General features: G+C 37.4%; 1 protein-coding gene across 1 annotated transcript in view; it reads right to left on the reverse strand.

Annotated features, from left to right (window-relative positions):
• The window catches only part of LOC142035457 (bifunctional heparan sulfate N-deacetylase/N-sulfotransferase 3), a 209,914-nt gene that overhangs the window by 694 nt on the left and 189,972 nt on the right, over window positions 1–19,248 (reverse strand). Inside the window, exons 9-15 of the mRNA XM_075037557.1 lie at window positions 17,595–17,691; window positions 16,601–16,724; window positions 12,468–12,642; window positions 11,285–11,455; window positions 6,533–6,642; window positions 5,858–5,960; window positions 239–4,638 (exon numbers count right to left, since the gene is read on the reverse strand). Of these exons, the coding sequence (XP_074893658.1) occupies window positions 4,519–4,638; window positions 5,858–5,960; window positions 6,533–6,642; window positions 11,285–11,455; window positions 12,468–12,642; window positions 16,601–16,724; window positions 17,595–17,691 (900 nt within the window). The 3' untranslated portion in view covers window positions 239–4,518. The remainder of the gene's footprint in view (window positions 1–238; window positions 4,639–5,857; window positions 5,961–6,532; window positions 6,643–11,284; window positions 11,456–12,467; window positions 12,643–16,600; window positions 16,725–17,594; window positions 17,692–19,248) is intronic.

A 19,248-nucleotide genomic window follows, 5' to 3' on the forward strand; every position in this document is an offset into this window, starting at 1 on the left:
TCTTTAGACATTTCTCCTAAGAAAGGTTTTCTCATGTCTGTGTAGGCTGATGCTTTGGCACAACTACTGAATCCCCAAGGCAAATAATTTGAGTAAAGCCTGCTTGTTATCTTAAAAATAGCAAGCTCTGGAAATGTTTCTATTGCACATTAGCAATTTCTGGCACAAGAAATAAAAAGTAAGCAGGAAGCAAAAGCGGTAAAACAAGCAGCTGCATAAAGCAGTAATATTCACTCACAGGGAGAGTAAGCAATATTTTTCATTTCTGAAAACATTTCATGGTGTTCCCGTGCTCCTGGATTGTGTTGAGCTCAGTGTCAAGCTGCAATAACTGCTAACAAACCTGGAAAAGGACAACTTTTGTGAACATAAAAATCACTTCCACGCAGCACTACATTTTCTTATCAGAGTTTATTGTTGCACTTCAGATACCATGCCACTATCAGAATAATATCTATTTTTATTTTAAAAAACTTTGAGAAAAATGTTTCCAGCAATTTTCATTCAATGTGAATGACAAAAGTATTACATCTATAAACATTGAAATATCTATTTAATTTCTTCCTGAGGAAGTTTCACATTTTTAAGCAATGAAAAAGGATATTCTGTACAAGATAGTCTGCAAATCATTGAAACTAATTCTTTCTGCACAAGTAGAACTGGGAAAATATCACAGCATTTTCAGGAATGTTTGCTCAAATAATTAAGTGATTTCATATCAGGCTCTGTGTTTACTCCCCCCCCAAACGGTCACTTTCTGCTCATAATCACGCATTGATTTTTAATAGCACAGATGTCTGCAGAAAGCAAATTTCAGAATCATATTTATGAAAATAAAGGTGAAGCTCACACAATCAAGCATTTGTTAAAGAAATTGCTTGTGCAGTTATCTACCAGGGGAACAGAAACCATGGCTGTGTTATCAACCACACTAAACCATCTGAATTTTGACTAGCAAATATAAATTCATTGCAATGTATCAGTATTTTTTAAGAGTGTTAATACTGACAGTCTGTTTCTGGAAATCAAACACTGATTGTAGGTAAGCTGTGAGTAGAAGAGGTTAAACTTTGCCAGATAATTTATGTTGGATGACTTGCTTACTCAGCTGTACTCATGTGCATCCTATGATTTGGGGAATAACACATCTAGCTGTTGTCTGCATGCTTTGCTCAGACTCCTCATTCTTCACCAAGTTGACTGCACATTAAAAGTCATTCTGTTTCTTAAAGTCTCCTGTTAAATGTAAGAACATATTTGAATAGACTAGTTCTGGAGAAAAAAAAAAAAGTGGCTTCATACCATCTTTGTATAAACAAGTAATAAGTGAACATCAGAAATTCAGAACTACAAAGAGCACCAGCAGTTTGCCTTTACTTCTCTATTGCTTTTGTGTCTGAGACTACCCCACCTCCTGTACAAGAAGCTAATCTCACAGTGCCTTTTCTGAAGATGCTAATGCTTAACAGCTGGATCTCAACAGGAGCTTAGATTTAGGCAGATTCAAGATCAAGCCCTTTCAGATGCACAGTTTCAGGACCAAAAGCTTGAGCTACTTTGTTCATAGTATTGACTTTGGTAAAGTTACCACACGAATCCACTGAAGGTATCCCTAGGAACTCTCATTTTGTTCCGAGTTCCCTCCCTTAGGAGGGGCACTGGGACAGTACAAGAGCTCCACCCTGCCATTCCTCATCATTGCCACGGCACTCATTCCTGGAGGATTAGCTTTGTGTTTAGCTGCCACACCAAGCCTAGTCCACCCAAGGCCATGGCTGTGCATGTGGGGGGTTTATCCTCCCAGTGGTGACTGCAGTTGGGCTAGTTTACCAGATCACAAACAATTTTAGGGGGCTCCTTGCCGTATCTCAGAGAGGACTTCACAGAAGTAGTCCACAGATCTGAGACATGTCACCTTGTCTATTGTAAAATTTCTGGCGGGACAATGCAACCAATGTGCATGGCCCCATCACCACTCTGTCTGTCCTTGACTGCCCACTCATTCTTGTTCGGTGGAGGCCTTGATTTCCCAGAGAAAGAAGACAGAAAGGGAGTTCTTGAAAACAAAGAATGAACTATGAATGTGGCTGAAGCCCATTCCTCCTGCACGTAGATGGCACTCAATTTGTGTGCAGAGGGTCCCCTCACCATGAAACCTTCAGGCACTTGATAGTGCCCAAAGTTTTTCCTATTTTCTTCTATTTTATAATTGCTGCACTGAAGAACATGGAGTAACTGAGGCAGCAGCGAACACAACAGGAGCTTCATGCCATCACTGTGGATTTTTAAAAAATGTTTGAGTGATGTTACATCAGGTTATATCAAGGGTAAAATCAATCATGCCAGGATGAAAAACCCAGATATTTTCTCCAGTTATTCAATTTAGTTGTAATAAATCCATATAGATGCTTGCAGGACGCATAAGCTGCCCATAGCATGCAGAGTATTTGCTTTTACAGATGTTCAGAATCCAGAGTGTTTCTTTTATCAAATAAGTATTTTAAGACAAGTCAGCTTTTGGGACGAATCCATATGACAATGAATATTTAAAGTGAAATAAAAATTCTCATTCTGTCTAATAAATAATAAAGATGTTCATCTTAAAAAATGTCTATTCTAGTAGGTCCTCATCATTAATCATGCATATTCCCTTAGCAAAAATGTGCTGCGTAAAGAATATTGTTATATACAGCAAATTTGTCTAGATTTTTTCTTTACAGGCCTATCAAAACCACATATTACATAGACAAAATCAATAAATAATAAAGATTACCAGTTAGAGGTACAGTAAGGATCTCAACATCTGTTTTCTATTTAGGGAATAACAGACTGGTTTCCATTCCATTACCTTGAAAGTTAAATTATATGATTACATAAATGTCGTAAAACAGCACTGAGACAGAAGAAGTTTTTCCACTATTTGATGCATGTTTTTAACTATTCACCCTAAAACAAATTATGAGAAGATTATAAAGCTACTGTAAAAAGCATTGCATTTAGTACTGTAGTTCTCTTTTGTTTTCACTACCTCTTCATGCCTTTAGAAACACTCAGAGCCAAAGTTCAGTGGAGAAGCATTAAGGCCATACTCAGTTTTCATTGATCTTCTTTCTCAACTTTCAAGTACTATTAATTAGACTTTATCTCACATCTAAACTGATGCATTGCGAGATGCATCATTGAAATGTATCACATAAATGTAAGGTTGGATATTTGTGTTTTCCATGATTAGAGTCTAAATTTCTAACATGATTACACATTGTGGTTTTTTTTCCCCCCCTAAAACTTATTCCTTATATATATAATACCAAATACATTTAAAATGTCTGGAAACAGAACCAGTATTTTCATCTGGAAACCTGACAGACTTTTGCAGCTGATGTAAACTGAAGGTTACTGAAAGATGCTACAATTTTGATGAAGTTGAGGGATCTTGGAATACACAAAGCATAGACTGAAGGCAAATAAATTAAGGAAAAAATAGTGGTGCAAATTAAGGCAATCTAAGTATGGATCTGTTTCTGCTCTTTACAAGTTTTTCATTCATTTCAGTGGAGTCACTCCTGATTCACGGCAAGGTAAGCCCAGAGTGCAGTATCCGGATCTGGCTGCTCATAGAAGCCAGGAGTGAAAGGCTGTTCATTGCATTGCTTCAGTTTGGTTCACAACTGTTGAAGTATAATACTGCTCATAAGGATTATACTGCAACTTTTGTGCTTCCCATGTCCAATTAAATTTCTGTTCAGATAATAGCTATATTCTGTATTTTGCTATTTCAGTCAATACAAAATCAGACATAGTAATTATGGACAAAGGCCCTTACCACATTGTAAGGGTTTTGTTGTTACAGGCTATAATCACAGGCAATGTTTAGGTTTGGGTTTTTTTGTTTGTTTGTTTGTTTGGGGGGGGGAGTGGTTCTACACTGCTTTTGCCTGTGGCTTCCAGATTTTGCTCTGTGTATTTTGATGCTGTGCACAGCTAAATCATACATAATAACTGTACCTCTCACCCTTGTTAGTATATACTTTGGGTATTAGCAAGCTGATTCCAAAGGCAGCAGTACACTTGGCATTTTGTGCTACATTAAATTTTCTTATTTTATGCAAGACAATAATCAAATAGTAAGAAAAACTGTCAGCGGTCTAACAATGGGCTACAAAACCTACGTGAGACACAATACTTTTAAACTGATATATAAAAATGTAAATATTTACTGTGGAATTGGACAGGTCATGTATCTCTGAAGCTTATACCAGTTGCAAATAACTTCCACATATGTGCACAGCAGTCCACAAGTCCACAGGCCCAGAAATGTTTATGAGAAAGATTTGGGCCACCAGAGCTCTAAGAAACACATGTATTTTCACAATCCACATGCCAGCACATGGAAACAATTTCTATCTTTTACCCTTTTTTGAAGAGGTATATCTTACAAGACCTTCTGGTAGCTACTGGAGACTTTAGGTATGATGACTGAAGTGTGGAAGAGAGATTTCAAAAAGCCTTTCTTCAATGCTATCTTACTTTCTGTAGTTCCTGTCTCAGCCACGATGGCAAGGGTTGTCCCAATTTGTGTAGGAGTTTTGACAGTTCCACATTGTGATCTCTGTAGTAGCTTGACAGAAAAGCCCTGCACTGATGGATACAAAAGGAGATATTTTTATTTAATAAAATGCTGTACTGCAGTTGCTGTGAAGTCTAGGTTTCAAAGTTTGTTTTACCTGTATCGAAACTTTACTTTCTCTTATGCAATTTATATTGTTTCATGCTATCTACTGCATGCAAGTTCAAGCTCTTCAGTTAGGAGCTGAACTGTAAAAGGTAATTTCAAGAGAAACAAAGGTTGACCAAAATGAACACTGAAGTCAAAGCAAAGGATCTGATTCTACTCTCAGATAGTCATGTAAATTAAGAATCACGCTGAAGCTGATGCAGTTACTTTGAATTTACTGAAGTGTGATTGAAACCAAAGCTTCCAAAATATCTTCATATGTAGGCATGTATCAATTAGTAACCCCATTTTCAGATGTATTTAGAGTTGAAAAATACAACAATAAACAAACACAGTCTTGTCTTATCTCTGGCCAAAAGCCTTCTCACCCAAAAATTTTATATCAGTATGATTCTATTGATGTAAAGTTACTTATAATTTAAGTACTGTGAGAAAAAAATCCTGACTTACTTGCCACACTAATACTTACTGCTGTTCAAACTGTAAGTTGGTATTTGCATTTTAGTCAGGCTAAATGAAATGGGAATAAAGGACAGAACAAATGTAAAATTACAGCTAGAAAAGGAGACTAAACTGCCCTTGAGCACAGGCTGCAGCATTTGATCTGATGGAAATATCTTCATTTGAGCATTTGTATTTATAAAATTCATAGAAACAGAACCTAACATCTCTTAAAACCGGATTATATGAGAGTCTGCATTACTTGTCATGGTCTAACTGCTCTCAAAGACAAGGAACCAGACACAAATACACATACCTGACCATGACTGAGAAAAAATGATGCCCTGTGGAATTTCTGCTGCTTAAGTCACTTAGGTAGAGGGGACAGTTTTCACAGTGAATTTCAGGGAATTTCAGGGGTGCCAAGTTTATTTTTCTAAGGGGTGCCAAGTTTTAAAAGTTGTTTTTTTAATGACTTAAATTCTTCACATTTGAAATAAAGAACTGAAAAGGTCTATGCACTCCACAGCTATCTTAAATGTTTCATTTGTAGAGAAAGGTAGTTAAATAAATATCATCTACTTGATTTTGTCTTCTGTCCCTTCTTATGATTTTGCATGTGCGGTGTCCCATATGCGGCAACTGAATCCCTGTATAATGCCAGTGAGCATAATGGTTTACCTCAGAATCCATAGGAGGGTATTTTCTACCTTTGCTCTTTCCAAGACACTTTGTTTTTCCTTCTTCCAGGAGCTGACACCAGAAACCTTTATGTGAATCGAACCTGAAACAAATATTTTGCAGCGTAAAGGCTGTGAGATACTGTAAGAAGGATGCATCTCCCAAGTTTAGACTGAAGACTCAAAAGAGTGAACCTAAGGTTATCAGTCTTATTTTAAGGGCAACCAAATCTAAATGTCAGAATCCAAAGGATTTGTGTACGTATGTCTTTATGATATACAGAGTGGATATTACATTCCTGACTGAAACCAAGGAATCTGTCTTGCAGCAAATGTCAAAAATAAAGAGAAACTAATTCTCTTTCCTTTCTGGTTATGCATGCCAGCATTCCATGTTCCACTTATGGAAATAAAATTCCTTTTGATTCATCGAAAATTCATATGCAAATCTCACAAAGCAACACTTACTTTGTCCATTTGTCAGAGGTCTACTTCTGGAACAGTCAAGTTCCACATTTCTAACTCTGAATTGTGTTCTTTGCAGACATTGAAGAATACATCCTACTGACAGCTCGAAGAAGTATGAGAGGCTTTATTTTGCAGTGAGCTTACTTACAGACTAATTGGCATTTTAGAAATGTAGGAACATGTGAAAATGATGATTAAATTAACTCACGTTAGGGCTTCAGAGTAATTATAATGAGGAGAGACTCCTAGAAATTTCTGTACTTCATCCATTACGGTAGATGGGTCAGTTCTCAGCTGCTGTCCATCAATAATTAGCAACTACAACAAATAAAATAAATGGAAGTTTAATTTAAAATTTGTTGTTTCAAGTTTCAAACTGAAACTTCCACCTCTGCCAAACTCATTCACTATATTAGAGTACTGCCCCGGAGAATGATAATTGGTCCAGTTTTAATTGTCATCATCATTAATGACCTGGGAGCAGGGTAAATGGCATGTTAATTTAATCTGAAATGATATTAAATTGGAAGATGTTGTGACAACAGAGAAATAGGAGTGCAGGATCTAGAAAGATAAGAAATATTGGCAGGAAATAGAATGAAATTTGTCCAGCCAAGAAAAAAAAGTATTAATGTCTAGGGCAATAACGTATAATTCTCACAGACACAAACATATACATATATATGTTACAGTAATGTTGAAAAGCTTGTCACTGGAAATGACCAGAAAGACAGAAACCAGTAGGTAGATGTTAGGTGAAATGCCTTATTTCTAAACCCATACAACAATACATAATTGTATTAAAAAAACTTCTTTGAGAATATGAATAAGGGCAGATGTTACGAGGACCTTAAGGCAGGGATGTAGGTAGATACAGAATGTGCAACACATCTCTAAGTAAGCCAGGTACTGGTAGGTAATTTCTTTTTCTTCTTTTCCAGTGCTTGACCATATACACACTCCCAGTAGGCTAGTTCAGACAAGGCCACCCTTTTACCTGGAGGTGAATCTTCTGGGAAACAGACACTACCCGAGAATTTTATCAAATGTGGTATTATGCCCAAATGACCCACTGATGGTGCAGTGAGTTTGGGTCTTTGTGACTGTTGGAAGAGAAGCAAAGTCCCAAATGGATTAGTCAAGCAGTTGTTTCCTGTCATGAAAACACCTCTACTTTTTCCATCATGCTTTAGTAATGAAAAGGAGAGGGTAAATAGATTCGCAGATGGTTCAACAATCTCCTTCTGCAAGCAGTGCTGAAGCTTGTTTTCACTTTTCCATGCAAGCAGAGACGCTAAAATCCTATGAATTGCTTCCAGGACTGGATGAAACTAAGAGGTTTGCAAGACTATGAGGTTTCAGAGCATAATCAAAAGGGAGAAAATGTCTTTTCTTTTGAAAGATCAGTCTTGGAATTAGCCATATATAGCAGGCAGACTGAGAGATGCGGATTAGTGCAAGTATCAGGCTGTTCAGAAAGCAGTAGCTCATTCCAGAAGTCTTTGCAATCAGATACACAGTGACTGCGTGAGTCCAAAAATGAACTCACTGCTTTCCTAAGACATAAGCTTTGAAAACAAGCCTTAAGTGCTTCATAGCAGAGAGGTCAAAAACCATCCCAAATGGGGGATATTTCCACCTGAAAGAAAAAGAGTGAGGTTTTTTTCCCTCACTATTTAAAAAACACGTAGAGATAAATATCTGTGCCATTCCCACTTCTGCCACCCCAAAAAAGACATGCAAGAAAAAGATTTACAAGTGGAAATTAATTCAAATTCCTGACATTCCCAGGGAGCAGGTAACAAAAAAATGCTCTCTCTCAACCTTCAGGGAGGTTGTAAGGAACTGAGGCAAAATTTTTCCTTACTTGTACTGATTTATTCATATGCTGATCTCAGGAAGATGCAATTTCATGAAATCCCTTGAAATGTAAGGCATTTCATGTCTTAGCGAGGCGGAAAATTTAAATAGTGTTAATTTTTACAAAGTAGGTAGCTTCATATATAACGAAAACACTATAGATGAAGTATTCTGAGTCACTTTACAGCATATTGATCATTTTACTGTAATACTGCTGACAGCTGAGGAGATTGTTTAAGTCCTTGCTCTCCCACTATGTCTCTTGTGTGTATATATATATATAGTGTCTAAAAGTCAGCATGGAGGGAGAGGAGCAAGAGAGACAGTTTGGAGAAAAGAACAGCTCAGAAACAGCTTCAGACTAGCCATTTAACGATGGCTGTTGCAAAATCAGCTTGATTTCCTATAGGGCTGGTGCATGAGCATATCTTTTGGTTCATGGGGGAGCTTGTCATGCTAGGTCTTCTTTTCTTCTGTATGACTGCATTGAAGCAATGAGTTGTAGGCGGGAAATTAACTTAAGAGACATGAGCTTCCTGAACTTCCAGAGATCTGCCTTGGTGGCCAGACAAAAGAGGACTTTTTATATGACAAACTAAGTCAATCAAAATTCTAAACACCTGAACCCCAAATTTGCAAAGTACTCTGAGATTTGCAAATTCTTACCACGTAAGACAAGCGTGCTGTTACCACTCTTCTAATGAAAAGGGGGACCTTGCCTATTCCTGTTGCTACTTCTACCACTTACTGTATGCCTGCTGACTTCATAACAGACATTAAGACCTCAATTCAGTCACATGTGTAGAGACCCCCAAATTTATACAGCATTAAAAATTATAGATAGCCTCAGCTAGTCTGGGTGGGAGCTCTTTTGGTGAAGGAAGGCTCTCATTTTTTTAGATAAGGCTATACTTTCAAGCTAAGCTGATTTTAGGTCTGCCTTATGTAACTGTTCTATGCTTCAGCAGTTCCTTGAACTTGTTAAGTAGTTTGGATATGGCCTACTCTATACCGTTGCTTTTGCAATGCAAGTTAATCCCTAGTACTTTTACAGAGAAAACATAAGGCTACCAGGGCTGGTTCTTCACTATCACTGTGGGATGTAAAATCTGGCAAAAATCTGAATGACAATGCATATTGTTCAATATTCATGGGTTACTTTTGGAGGAAAGCTAATGAAAACATAATGTAGAGAATTTCATGTGAGTATCATGATATTACAGTATTGTGTATCTCATGAAGTCTGCAAGGCTGGCCCAAAAGAGAGTATGTGGAGACTAAAACCAACTAGATGCATCAGAGCTTCCTTGGCACACCCTGGGAAAACAGAAGGTGCAGACTCCAGCCAACTTGTCTCAGCTAAGCGAGTCCTGGATAAACAGAAGGTTCAGATTGCAGCCAACCTCCCTCAACTAAAGTAATCTTTAAATGTTGGGTGGGGAGTAGTGCCAGACACACTGCTAATGTCAGAAAAATCCATTCCAGAAATAAATCTACCAAGGAGATACTGATCATGTGATATTGTCTGCCTGGTCTTGTATATCACATGATGTTCAGGGCTTAGGATGTGCATCTTTTGAGGCTTGATCTTATACAGGGCCAGAAGGAGGCTAATGATTTGTATGTTATATGCCAACAGAAGCTTACAGGGAGATCCAATTTTCAGGTTGCTTGTGTGTGACCTGTACTGAAACCTATGGGTCCATAAACGCACATCCTTTGAGGCTCAAAGACACACAGAGAAACTGCTCTTAACACAAAGAATACATGGAGGATTCAGGATCAGTGACAGATACCAAATGTAGATGATTAGGAACACCAACACGCCAAACTGTTTCAGCACACGAATGAGTCCCAATTAGAGGCTCTGATATGTGGATGCACCATTATGGGCAGCAATGTGTGAGGAACTTGCAAAACCAAAGTGTGCAAAAGAGACCCAGTGCTTCGAGAGTTACAGAAAGTCATGTTATGCAAAACATGAATTCACCTAAAAAACTGGTGATGCCTGAGATGGCAAACACACTGAGGTACACAAAGGCTTTATCGATATTGCTAACTAAACCAAATCAGAGACAGCTTTCTGGTCTTGAGGCCAAATGGCACAGCATGACCTGGATCCATGTTGCTAAACTCTCTCACCTGCAAAACCAAATTGGTAGTGTCCACAATCCCCAATGGTAATCGTTCTTGTTACCTAAATGTGCTCTGGAACTGCTTGGCAAGATGCTTTTTGCTATGGGTCCAAACTGTGCCAGAAGTGTGTTAAAAATCAAGCAGTATGGACAGTGTGTGAACTCTTGCACAGGTACAGCTTTATTTACTACTACAAGCATAGCCTAAGGAGGCTGACACCGTGGGAGATTACTGCATGAAAGGACCAAGAAGTAGGTGAAGACACGGATGCATTTAAATATTAAGGTGTTACAAAACCACTAGATCACATCCATTTCCATGTAGTAATCCCCATTTCAGACGGAAAAGGTATTTTTTTACACCCCAAAGCATTCAGACACCAAAACTCTTCTCAATTCATGCAGAGAGGGCAATATCCCAGCTGACATCCTTTGATGCTCGCTGATACTTGCTACCACTCAGAGTAGACAGAAATACTATTGAGCAGCTTCCCTTTAGTTTCCTTCAAATTTTTCTTTTGGGAACCCTGATGGACCATCTGATATTAAAAAGACCACAAAGCACTGCATGCCTGTTTCTCTTTTCCTCAACATTATTGACAAAGAGCCAGACAGAGTGATGAAAGCATGAGCAAATGAAAACCAGCTGTAAGATAAAGGCAGTTGAAGGTACAAGAGAGTTGAAGGAGCACCAGTGATGTTTCTTGAGCTTCCAGATTATTGTTCTGATTTATTTTGCAGAAGAAGCTCCCAGCTGTAGTATGCTAAGACATGACATCCCTAGCAATGACAACCAACTACTTAGAACATGGCTATGAAAAATTACAATCAATGTCTTCAAACATGCTCTAGTATATCTAGGATATCCCTGAAGATCAGTGTTCAATAGGGAAGACTTTTACAAAGGTAATCTTTTAGGATTTTATATATGTAAGATTAGGATGTCAAGTTACAGTCTTATTCACCTGATAAGGTGGGAAGTAAGTTAGCCATCTTTCAATATGGGTAGCATACCATCCAGGTGCTAGACATCTCTTTTGGAGAGCTCTAAGCTCAGATGGGGCTCGAGGTCCGGCTGTGATCACCTGATAGAAGCTGAATTTTAGAGCTGCAGGATCTTCATGTGATCGCTGATGCTGTAAAAGAAGTTACATTGCTGGAACTTTACAGACCACAAAAGTTGAAAAAATAAGACAAAACTGGTTGGTCTTACTGACCTGGCCTTACTGACCTGGCCTTACTGACCTTGTCATGAGCGATTATTTACATTAAAAGTTACTTAAGAAGTCATCATCTGTATTAATTCATTGAAAATGCTGGGATAAACATTGTGTCAATAAATATTGCTTGTGTCAAAAGAAATCAGAAGCTAGACTGATAACAGCAATAACAAAACAGAATGTATAAACATTTATTTTCAATAAACTGAGTGGCAGGTTTTGTACAAATGAATCGGGCATAATAAACACAAATACTAAGAAGCTCTGCTTCAAGTAGTTTCATATTTTCTTTTTCTAGCTTACATAAGGTAAATACTCAGAAAGGCAAATTTGAAGAAAGGTATTTATGAGGATCATTGGATAATTTAGGTCAGAAGGGATCTCAGTCGGTTTCTAGTCAAGCCTCCTGTCCAAAGCAGGGTAAGCTATGGGATCAGACTCAGGGCTGTCATTACTTCTCATCAAAAAATAACATAAAATATGTCATAGAAGTTCTAAGAACTTTGTTCTCTTTAGAATTTTATCTTTTTTTATATATATCTTTATTTTGCCAAACTCCTGTTGAAATCTGCAGACCAGAACAACAAAAATTTCTTGGTATATCTTGTATTTTGAGCATGAACTAGATAACTGTGTCTATAAACTAATTTTTTTACGTGCTGATTACAAAAAAATCAAGGAAGTAAGCATTTTTACATGCTTATATTACAGGCAGATTTTGAAAAGGTGGTTTCTGGTATTTTAACCCTTTCAGGGTTACATTGACAGATACCTCAGTGTATGGGTGATCATATATGGTGCACTGACTGACAAATAAAAGCTTGTATTACGCACAACCTTTATATACATATATACTGAAAGGATATACAGAGAGGATTCAAGGTGGAAACCTTGATTAGTGCCTGCCTGTGTTCTTCAGAGTGCATACCTGGTACCAGGAATAGGCCCGATCAGATGGGTCAATGAGGATGGTGATGATCTTGGCCTTGGGTATGAGGGAAGCTGCTCGCTTAGGAGCTTCCTCAGAATGGAAGTAGTTGGCACTTTTCTCAAAGAGGAAGTCGGTGGTGACATTAGAAGGAGTGGGGAAGAAATCCATGTACCTAGGAAAGTAATATCATTCTCAGAATTACTTAAAAGTCACACAAAGGATGACAAATCTGTTAAGTGCATTTTATTCTAGAATAATCAATTAAAATAATAGTCTAAATGCCAAATAAAAGCAAACAGAAGCTTACATTATATTTTTGATTGTATTTTACTTGGTACTAGCTTTCTTCTTCTCACTACTTGTAACTAAACATTGCAGCTATTTTTTGGTAACTGGATGAAAATGTTACAATACTCATGTATCTTCTTAAAATTAGTGAATTCTTGCTTTTCAGTCAGAACAAACTCCTGTCAAAGTCAAAAGTAAAGATGAGTTTTCCAAATATGGCCTTTTGCTGACTTCAATTACAGTGCCATACCATAAGAAAAAAATATTCAGTATCAGAATTGCTTTTACCCAAAAGAGAAAAGAGCTCATCTTTGTGGAGAAGATGCACTGAAAAAATCCCCCACAGCTTATCTGGTAAAAGGTTTCTAAGCAGTGACAGCATCTTTCACTTATTGTTCGGAGTCACATTTTTGTGGAAACATGGGTTGTATTCCTTTTAGTTTTCTTTGTGAGCTTTCCTCATCCATTACGAAGTTGCAGTTAATTTCCAGCAATCTCCTATGTCACATGAAGACTTCTTTATCCATGGTCCTCAGACCACTTTTCATTATTGTTGGGGAGAAGAATAAATGGGAAATGTTGATCTTGATTTTTCAGTTAAACTCTGTATTGATAAAATAAATGCCATTTAAAACAGCCTCTTCTGAAGATCATGCTTAAGGACTGAAATTTCTTCCAGTGCTTAGAATTTGCTCTATTCATAGAAGTGGGCTACTTCTAATACAAGTGATGTGCTCTTGTTGGCTTTGAAATTGTGACCATTGCAGTCAAGGCCAGAAGACTTGGTAGGATGGAACTGACTGATGCACACGCAGTTTTCTTTAGGACACAGATCTCACAAGATGATGATTAGCATGCAGGCACTGATTACAAGGTATTTAGAGAAAAGGACGGAATCTACAGTGGTTTAAAGAAACTAAATTCTCTGACACCTGATTCCAAGAAGTTAATTCTTATGAGCAACTTTTATGTACACAAAAGCAAACATTGCTAAGTTATTGTTTTGTGCTTCTTTGGCACATGAACGGATACCTGTCGTCAGAATTGTGCAAAAGTGGGCTGGCCTTCAGCTGACAATTTTCTATGCATTAGATAAGGAATAATAGTTGTGGATTAATTCATGCTCTTAAGAGTAGTAGCTGGTAGATTTCCTTGTATCAGAGACCTAAATGATGTCATGTGAAGGGCTGATGGATGGGCAGGTCCCTGCATAATATGCTCAAAGCTGCATTCAAAAATTCTGCTAAAAAGCCGCATAGCTATTACTAGACTCACATTCAGATTGTACATAAAAAAGCTGAAATAAGAGGACAACCAAACAGAACAGAATGAAAGGCTGTCACTGCCCTGCTAGTTTATTAAGTGTTTATATCTGCCTAATGCTAACACAAATATCTGAGAGTATGATACTCTTTCATTGAACAACGGACCCTATTTCCCCAAAAATATGAGGGCTGACTTGATGAAAACGGTGAAGCTATACCAATTTCTGCTCACAAATAAAATTATTAGAAACTAATGACTCAACCTGACTGTGTGACCTCAGAATGTTTTAGCAGAACACCAACAGCAAAGAAAAAGGCCAGCTTTGAAAGAGGCAATAGGCGCTACAGGCAAATCTGCTCTAGATCATGTATGGTGTCATTATGCTGTTGTACTCAAGTCCTAGTAGTAGGCTGAGTAAATACAAGGCAATGAGGACTACAACCTTATAAGGAAACACTTAACATTAAATATGACACTACACCAAATTTTGGGAAAAAAGTTAATTGATTCTTTAGATATCATGGCAAATTTGAAAAAAAAAGCAGAAGTTGATGTGGTGCCAGTGAAAAATGGTAAAGAGATTGGACGACGTGGGATATCAAGAGGTTAGAAAGTTCAGGCTCAGCATTTCTGCTGAACACCGACTGCAGAATTCTTGCTCAGTACCTCATTCATGAGACAATTACTAAACTTGACAAGGGCAAAGCAGAGAGGGCTTTAGAGAAACTTGTCTAAGAAATCTGTAACAACGCTTACTTACATAAAGAAATACAGGACTGGTCTATTTAGACTTCTCCATTTCAAGAACAGAAAGATCAGTTCTCATCTTATGTTCTGTTATCTCTACTGAGAGACTACAATATACACATCTATATGTCTTGTGCTGAGGGCTGAAAGAACCCTTTCCTGCTTCTGTAGTTGGCCTTGGTCTAAATGTAAGCTCGGACAAAGACTAAGTCAGAGTCAGCTCTGGGAAAAAGTTGTATCTCCACAACCATAAAAGAAATTGAACTGATTGTTAGTTGTGAATACTCTTGCCTTGAAAAGATCCTAGACAATTAATGGACTAATGAGGAGAGACCTGGTATCTAATTACCATTTGGTAAGCTCATTACATGCCAGCATTAAACTACACTATCAGACTGAAGGTCAGAGAGATTTAGCTGGCAGACAGAATGCAAATCTAAGAGTCAAGCAACTACACCAACGGGTAGTTCTGAGTATTCAAGACTTAACTGTGAGAACCTGGCACGGGTGAGCGGGCCATGTAGCGCAGAGGTACAAATAGCCAAACGGGTGCTGTAGAGTGAGTACCTGTCAAAAGGATGTCCCTGGCCTGTACAGGTTGACCACTGGGAGCTTTATGCACCAGTGCTGTGTTATGATGAAGGTAATTTGGCACATGTCTAGCAGACAAATTGTATCTGCATGTTAGGGAAGTGGATATGGCAGGAGGAATGAGAGAAGCAGCAAAATGGTCTTCCAGCAACATGAAAACATTGATGATGTGAAGAACTGGCTCATTGTACTTCAGCTGTCTCCATCAGTGTGGACCTGCTATACCTCGCTCGCATGTCATCTTCTCTGACTTCCAAAGTCTCCACAGCAAATAGTCAGCTTTCTCATTTCCAGTCATTCAGCTGGCATCTCTCTATTGGTAATAACTGGCTGATTCACCACACTTTGTAATAAGAATCTGCTACAACAATTATAACTCTGTGAAAACTAAGTGACTTAAAAAGAAATTGGATCTGATGTATCTGCACTAAGACCATATAACAGTGTTCACCCTGTTAATTTTATGGATGAATACAAAGGTAAAGGCAAGAAAACTATTTTCCCTTAAACTGGGGGGAAAAAAGAAACAAAACAAAATATCAATAATCTTTTATTGCTGCTCCCCAGCCACTACAGCATGTTACTGCTTTTCATCTTATGGTGCTTTATACTGCAGCACTTTCTGAAAGTAAGAGAAATCAAGAATGACCTTCTGGGAGTAGCTATGTCTGGTGATTCCCCAGTAGCCATAGTGAACATGGCAGTGGCGATACATACTTTTTTAGCACCACTTACTAACCCTATGGAGAGACTAACATTCTCCTAATCACCTGATCTTTGAAAATATTTTGAGAGGTTTTCCCTGCCCCCCTTTTACCTGATCACTATTTCTAAATCCTATTTGAAGGAAAAAATGCCTCTCCCTGATACTACCATTTTTCTCTTAAGAAATGAGATTTCCAACAGGAACATAATTTTTGCCTCCATATATCCAACTAACAACCATTACTGTCCCAACTTCAAAGGCATGTGTAATGAGAAATACATATTTTGTTACTGTTTTGCATATATTAATACATGGATATTTACAAGAAAGCCTCACAAAAGTCAGTGCACTTAACGATATTCTGTAGTATGATTGTTATTCACTTGCATTTATTTATCATTTTAGAAGGACACTGAAGGTTACATTTTTATCTCACTCTACGTATAAACAGTTACCATTACCAACAGTAATGTCATTTTTGTATTGTTCACAATATATAAACTTTTAAATTTATACTAATAACCCATCTTACCAATCAATCCCCCTGTGGTAGTTATTTCTATTAAAGAACTGTACCTCCTCAAAGGTTTTTGGGCTGGGGGAGTTACTAATGATGGAAGGATGCATGATCAGGAACAAATACAAGGCTGTGGTACCTGCAAATAGGATACAAGTACAAGATTAAAAAAAAAGATATATACACACATTTGGGGGGGGGTGTGGTGGTGTGGTGTCTAACCACAGATGGACTACGCCAGCTGTATTCCATTTCATTTCAGTGAGGGAATGCCAATTTATGTCACCTAAGAATCTTACTTTCTGGGCTTTTAAATTGAAGACAGTTAAAGAAATATAAATAGTTAACACAGAAACTGGAGTGCCAATGCTGAAATCTGCTTTTCACACTTTTAATAACTGTGTTTTAAAAATAATTATTGGGTTTTATGAGACTGTCACAAAAAAAAAAAATTAAAAATCTTGCACTCAGTAGCTATTGGGGATTGGTGAAGATAAAAGGAAGCACATATGCAATTTTCTGATTACAGAGGAGAAAATTAACCATTAAGTAAAGATATAAACTACTGCAACCTTGCATTTCAAACTGTCCATTAGGAACTTCTTGATTTGAAATAAATGCCATGAAATAACAAGTTTCTATAAACAACACGCAGGACAGATGAGAACTTGCAGTTAAGAATCTACACCATTTGAAAAACAGCTGTCCTTTCCTCCTTCTGCTTTGCCAAGATCTTGTCTATCTTGTTGACCTCTTTATCAAAATGTTACTCATTTTGACATAAAGCCAAAAAAATCTGACACATGCCTGAACCCTGCATTTTCAATATGTGTACTGTCTGTTGTTGTAACTTACATTATTAAACTATATTTGGATGGCATCTGAAAATAAAAAAATGCTGTTAGATGATCAAGATCCCTACAGAGCAGTCTGAGTAAAAAGTGATTAATCGGTATAATTATTTGAACTTACATGTAGCCTATCTTGTTGAAATACAATAAAATCTCACCAGTTTTTTGGGGTCCTACAACCAAGAATTTTGGTAATCGATCACAGGTTTTTTCTTTAGACCAGATATCTCTGTGCCGTTTGTCATCACAGGGATTCTAAAACAGAGAAGAACAACCAAGAATTTCATTGGTAATCGCACCTGATAAGGTTCTCAAATTATGTTTATATAAACTCCCAATTTTTCCCCAATGTACAGATATTCTTACCAGAAACTATTATTTCGCCTTATGACAGAAAACCATGTTATGCATTAAAGAACTATTTCAGTGATTCAGAAAAGTATTTGCAATGTAACCCGGCCAGAAACTGTACCTCTTAAGTGTTTGGGGTTTTTTTTGATGAGGCAGGTATGTTGAAGAAATGTGGTTTTCATTCTACATATATAGAGTTGCCCCAGCTGTCTAACAGACCCTGAGACAAGATAATTTCTCCTATGAAATGTCAATATGTTCAGCAGAATTATGCCAAAGACAAATTTGATCCCACATACTTAAGATGTGGGAATAATTCAAAATCAATTGATCAATTACATACAAGTTAGGAAGACTTGAAATTGTTAACGAGTTATCTAATTACTGACTTTTTCTTTTACATTACTGTAACAGCTACCACCCTATACATGCTGTATTTTTTAAACTAAAAGTGTAAATTAATTACAATTTAAGGCTTTCCATTCATAAATACATATTCTGATCCTCTAATTCAAATCAGTACATAATATTGAATCTTGTTTTTTCATTTGCTGCTTTACAGCTGAAACAGTTTAAATCTGTTTTAGAAATGCTACTTGCAAACAGTTTTTGACATTGTTGTTTGGCAGTACTGCACTGAGATGAAAGGAATTACCAATCTTTTAGGCTTAAAAAAATATAACTGTGTTCAGATTCACATGCATTATAGACAAAAGACACCACATTCAGTATATGGTAGCCACTGCAACTTACCTATGTCTTTTCTAAGTAATCCTAATTTTTCAAGTCATTTGGCTACAGGCTAATTTCCATTTTTAAAATTCATTCTCTCCTAACATTATGCAAAGTTCTTGACATTTTCCCCCTACTTCAATGTTTTATTCAATAACAGCATGAATTTCAAGATGTATAATTAAGACCAAATTTGCAGTTTCATACTCAGTTTCTAAGTTGGCAATTCAGTATCCAATGCTAGAAAACATTTGAGTATGCAAGCTTAAATACATTTTTATGTTTGATTTAGTAAAGTTTGCTCCTTATAATATTTCTACCAAATCACTTCAACAGGATGATATTTGGGCTACATATTATCACTGTTAGGACACATGTACCTACAGCACTCAGACGTTCCACTGAATTGGTCACCAAGCATGTGCAAAAGAACATGACACATTCACCCCTTGGTGCACTAGTTTCTCTTGAGGGACTGTGCTCTTAGTGCTGGGTGATGGGCTGAACATGTGTCAACTGCAAGGTCAGCACAGGCTTCAGCCTTAGCAGGTCTTCACATTTCTTTTCAATTTGCTCACGTAGGAGAGTGGGATAATCAAGCAGCAGAGTTGATAACATCAATGTATTAAGTGCTGGTAAACTTCTTGCTTGGGCAGTTCTCAGCCCTTTGTGAATCACTTTCTAATCTATCTAAATCTATTTCTGCTTGGCTAGTCTGTTTTAGTGTTA

This window comes from Buteo buteo, chromosome 1, assembly GCF_964188355.1.
Source record: "Buteo buteo chromosome 1, bButBut1.hap1.1, whole genome shotgun sequence".
In the NCBI taxonomy this organism is placed as follows: domain Eukaryota; kingdom Metazoa; phylum Chordata; class Aves; order Accipitriformes; family Accipitridae; genus Buteo; species Buteo buteo.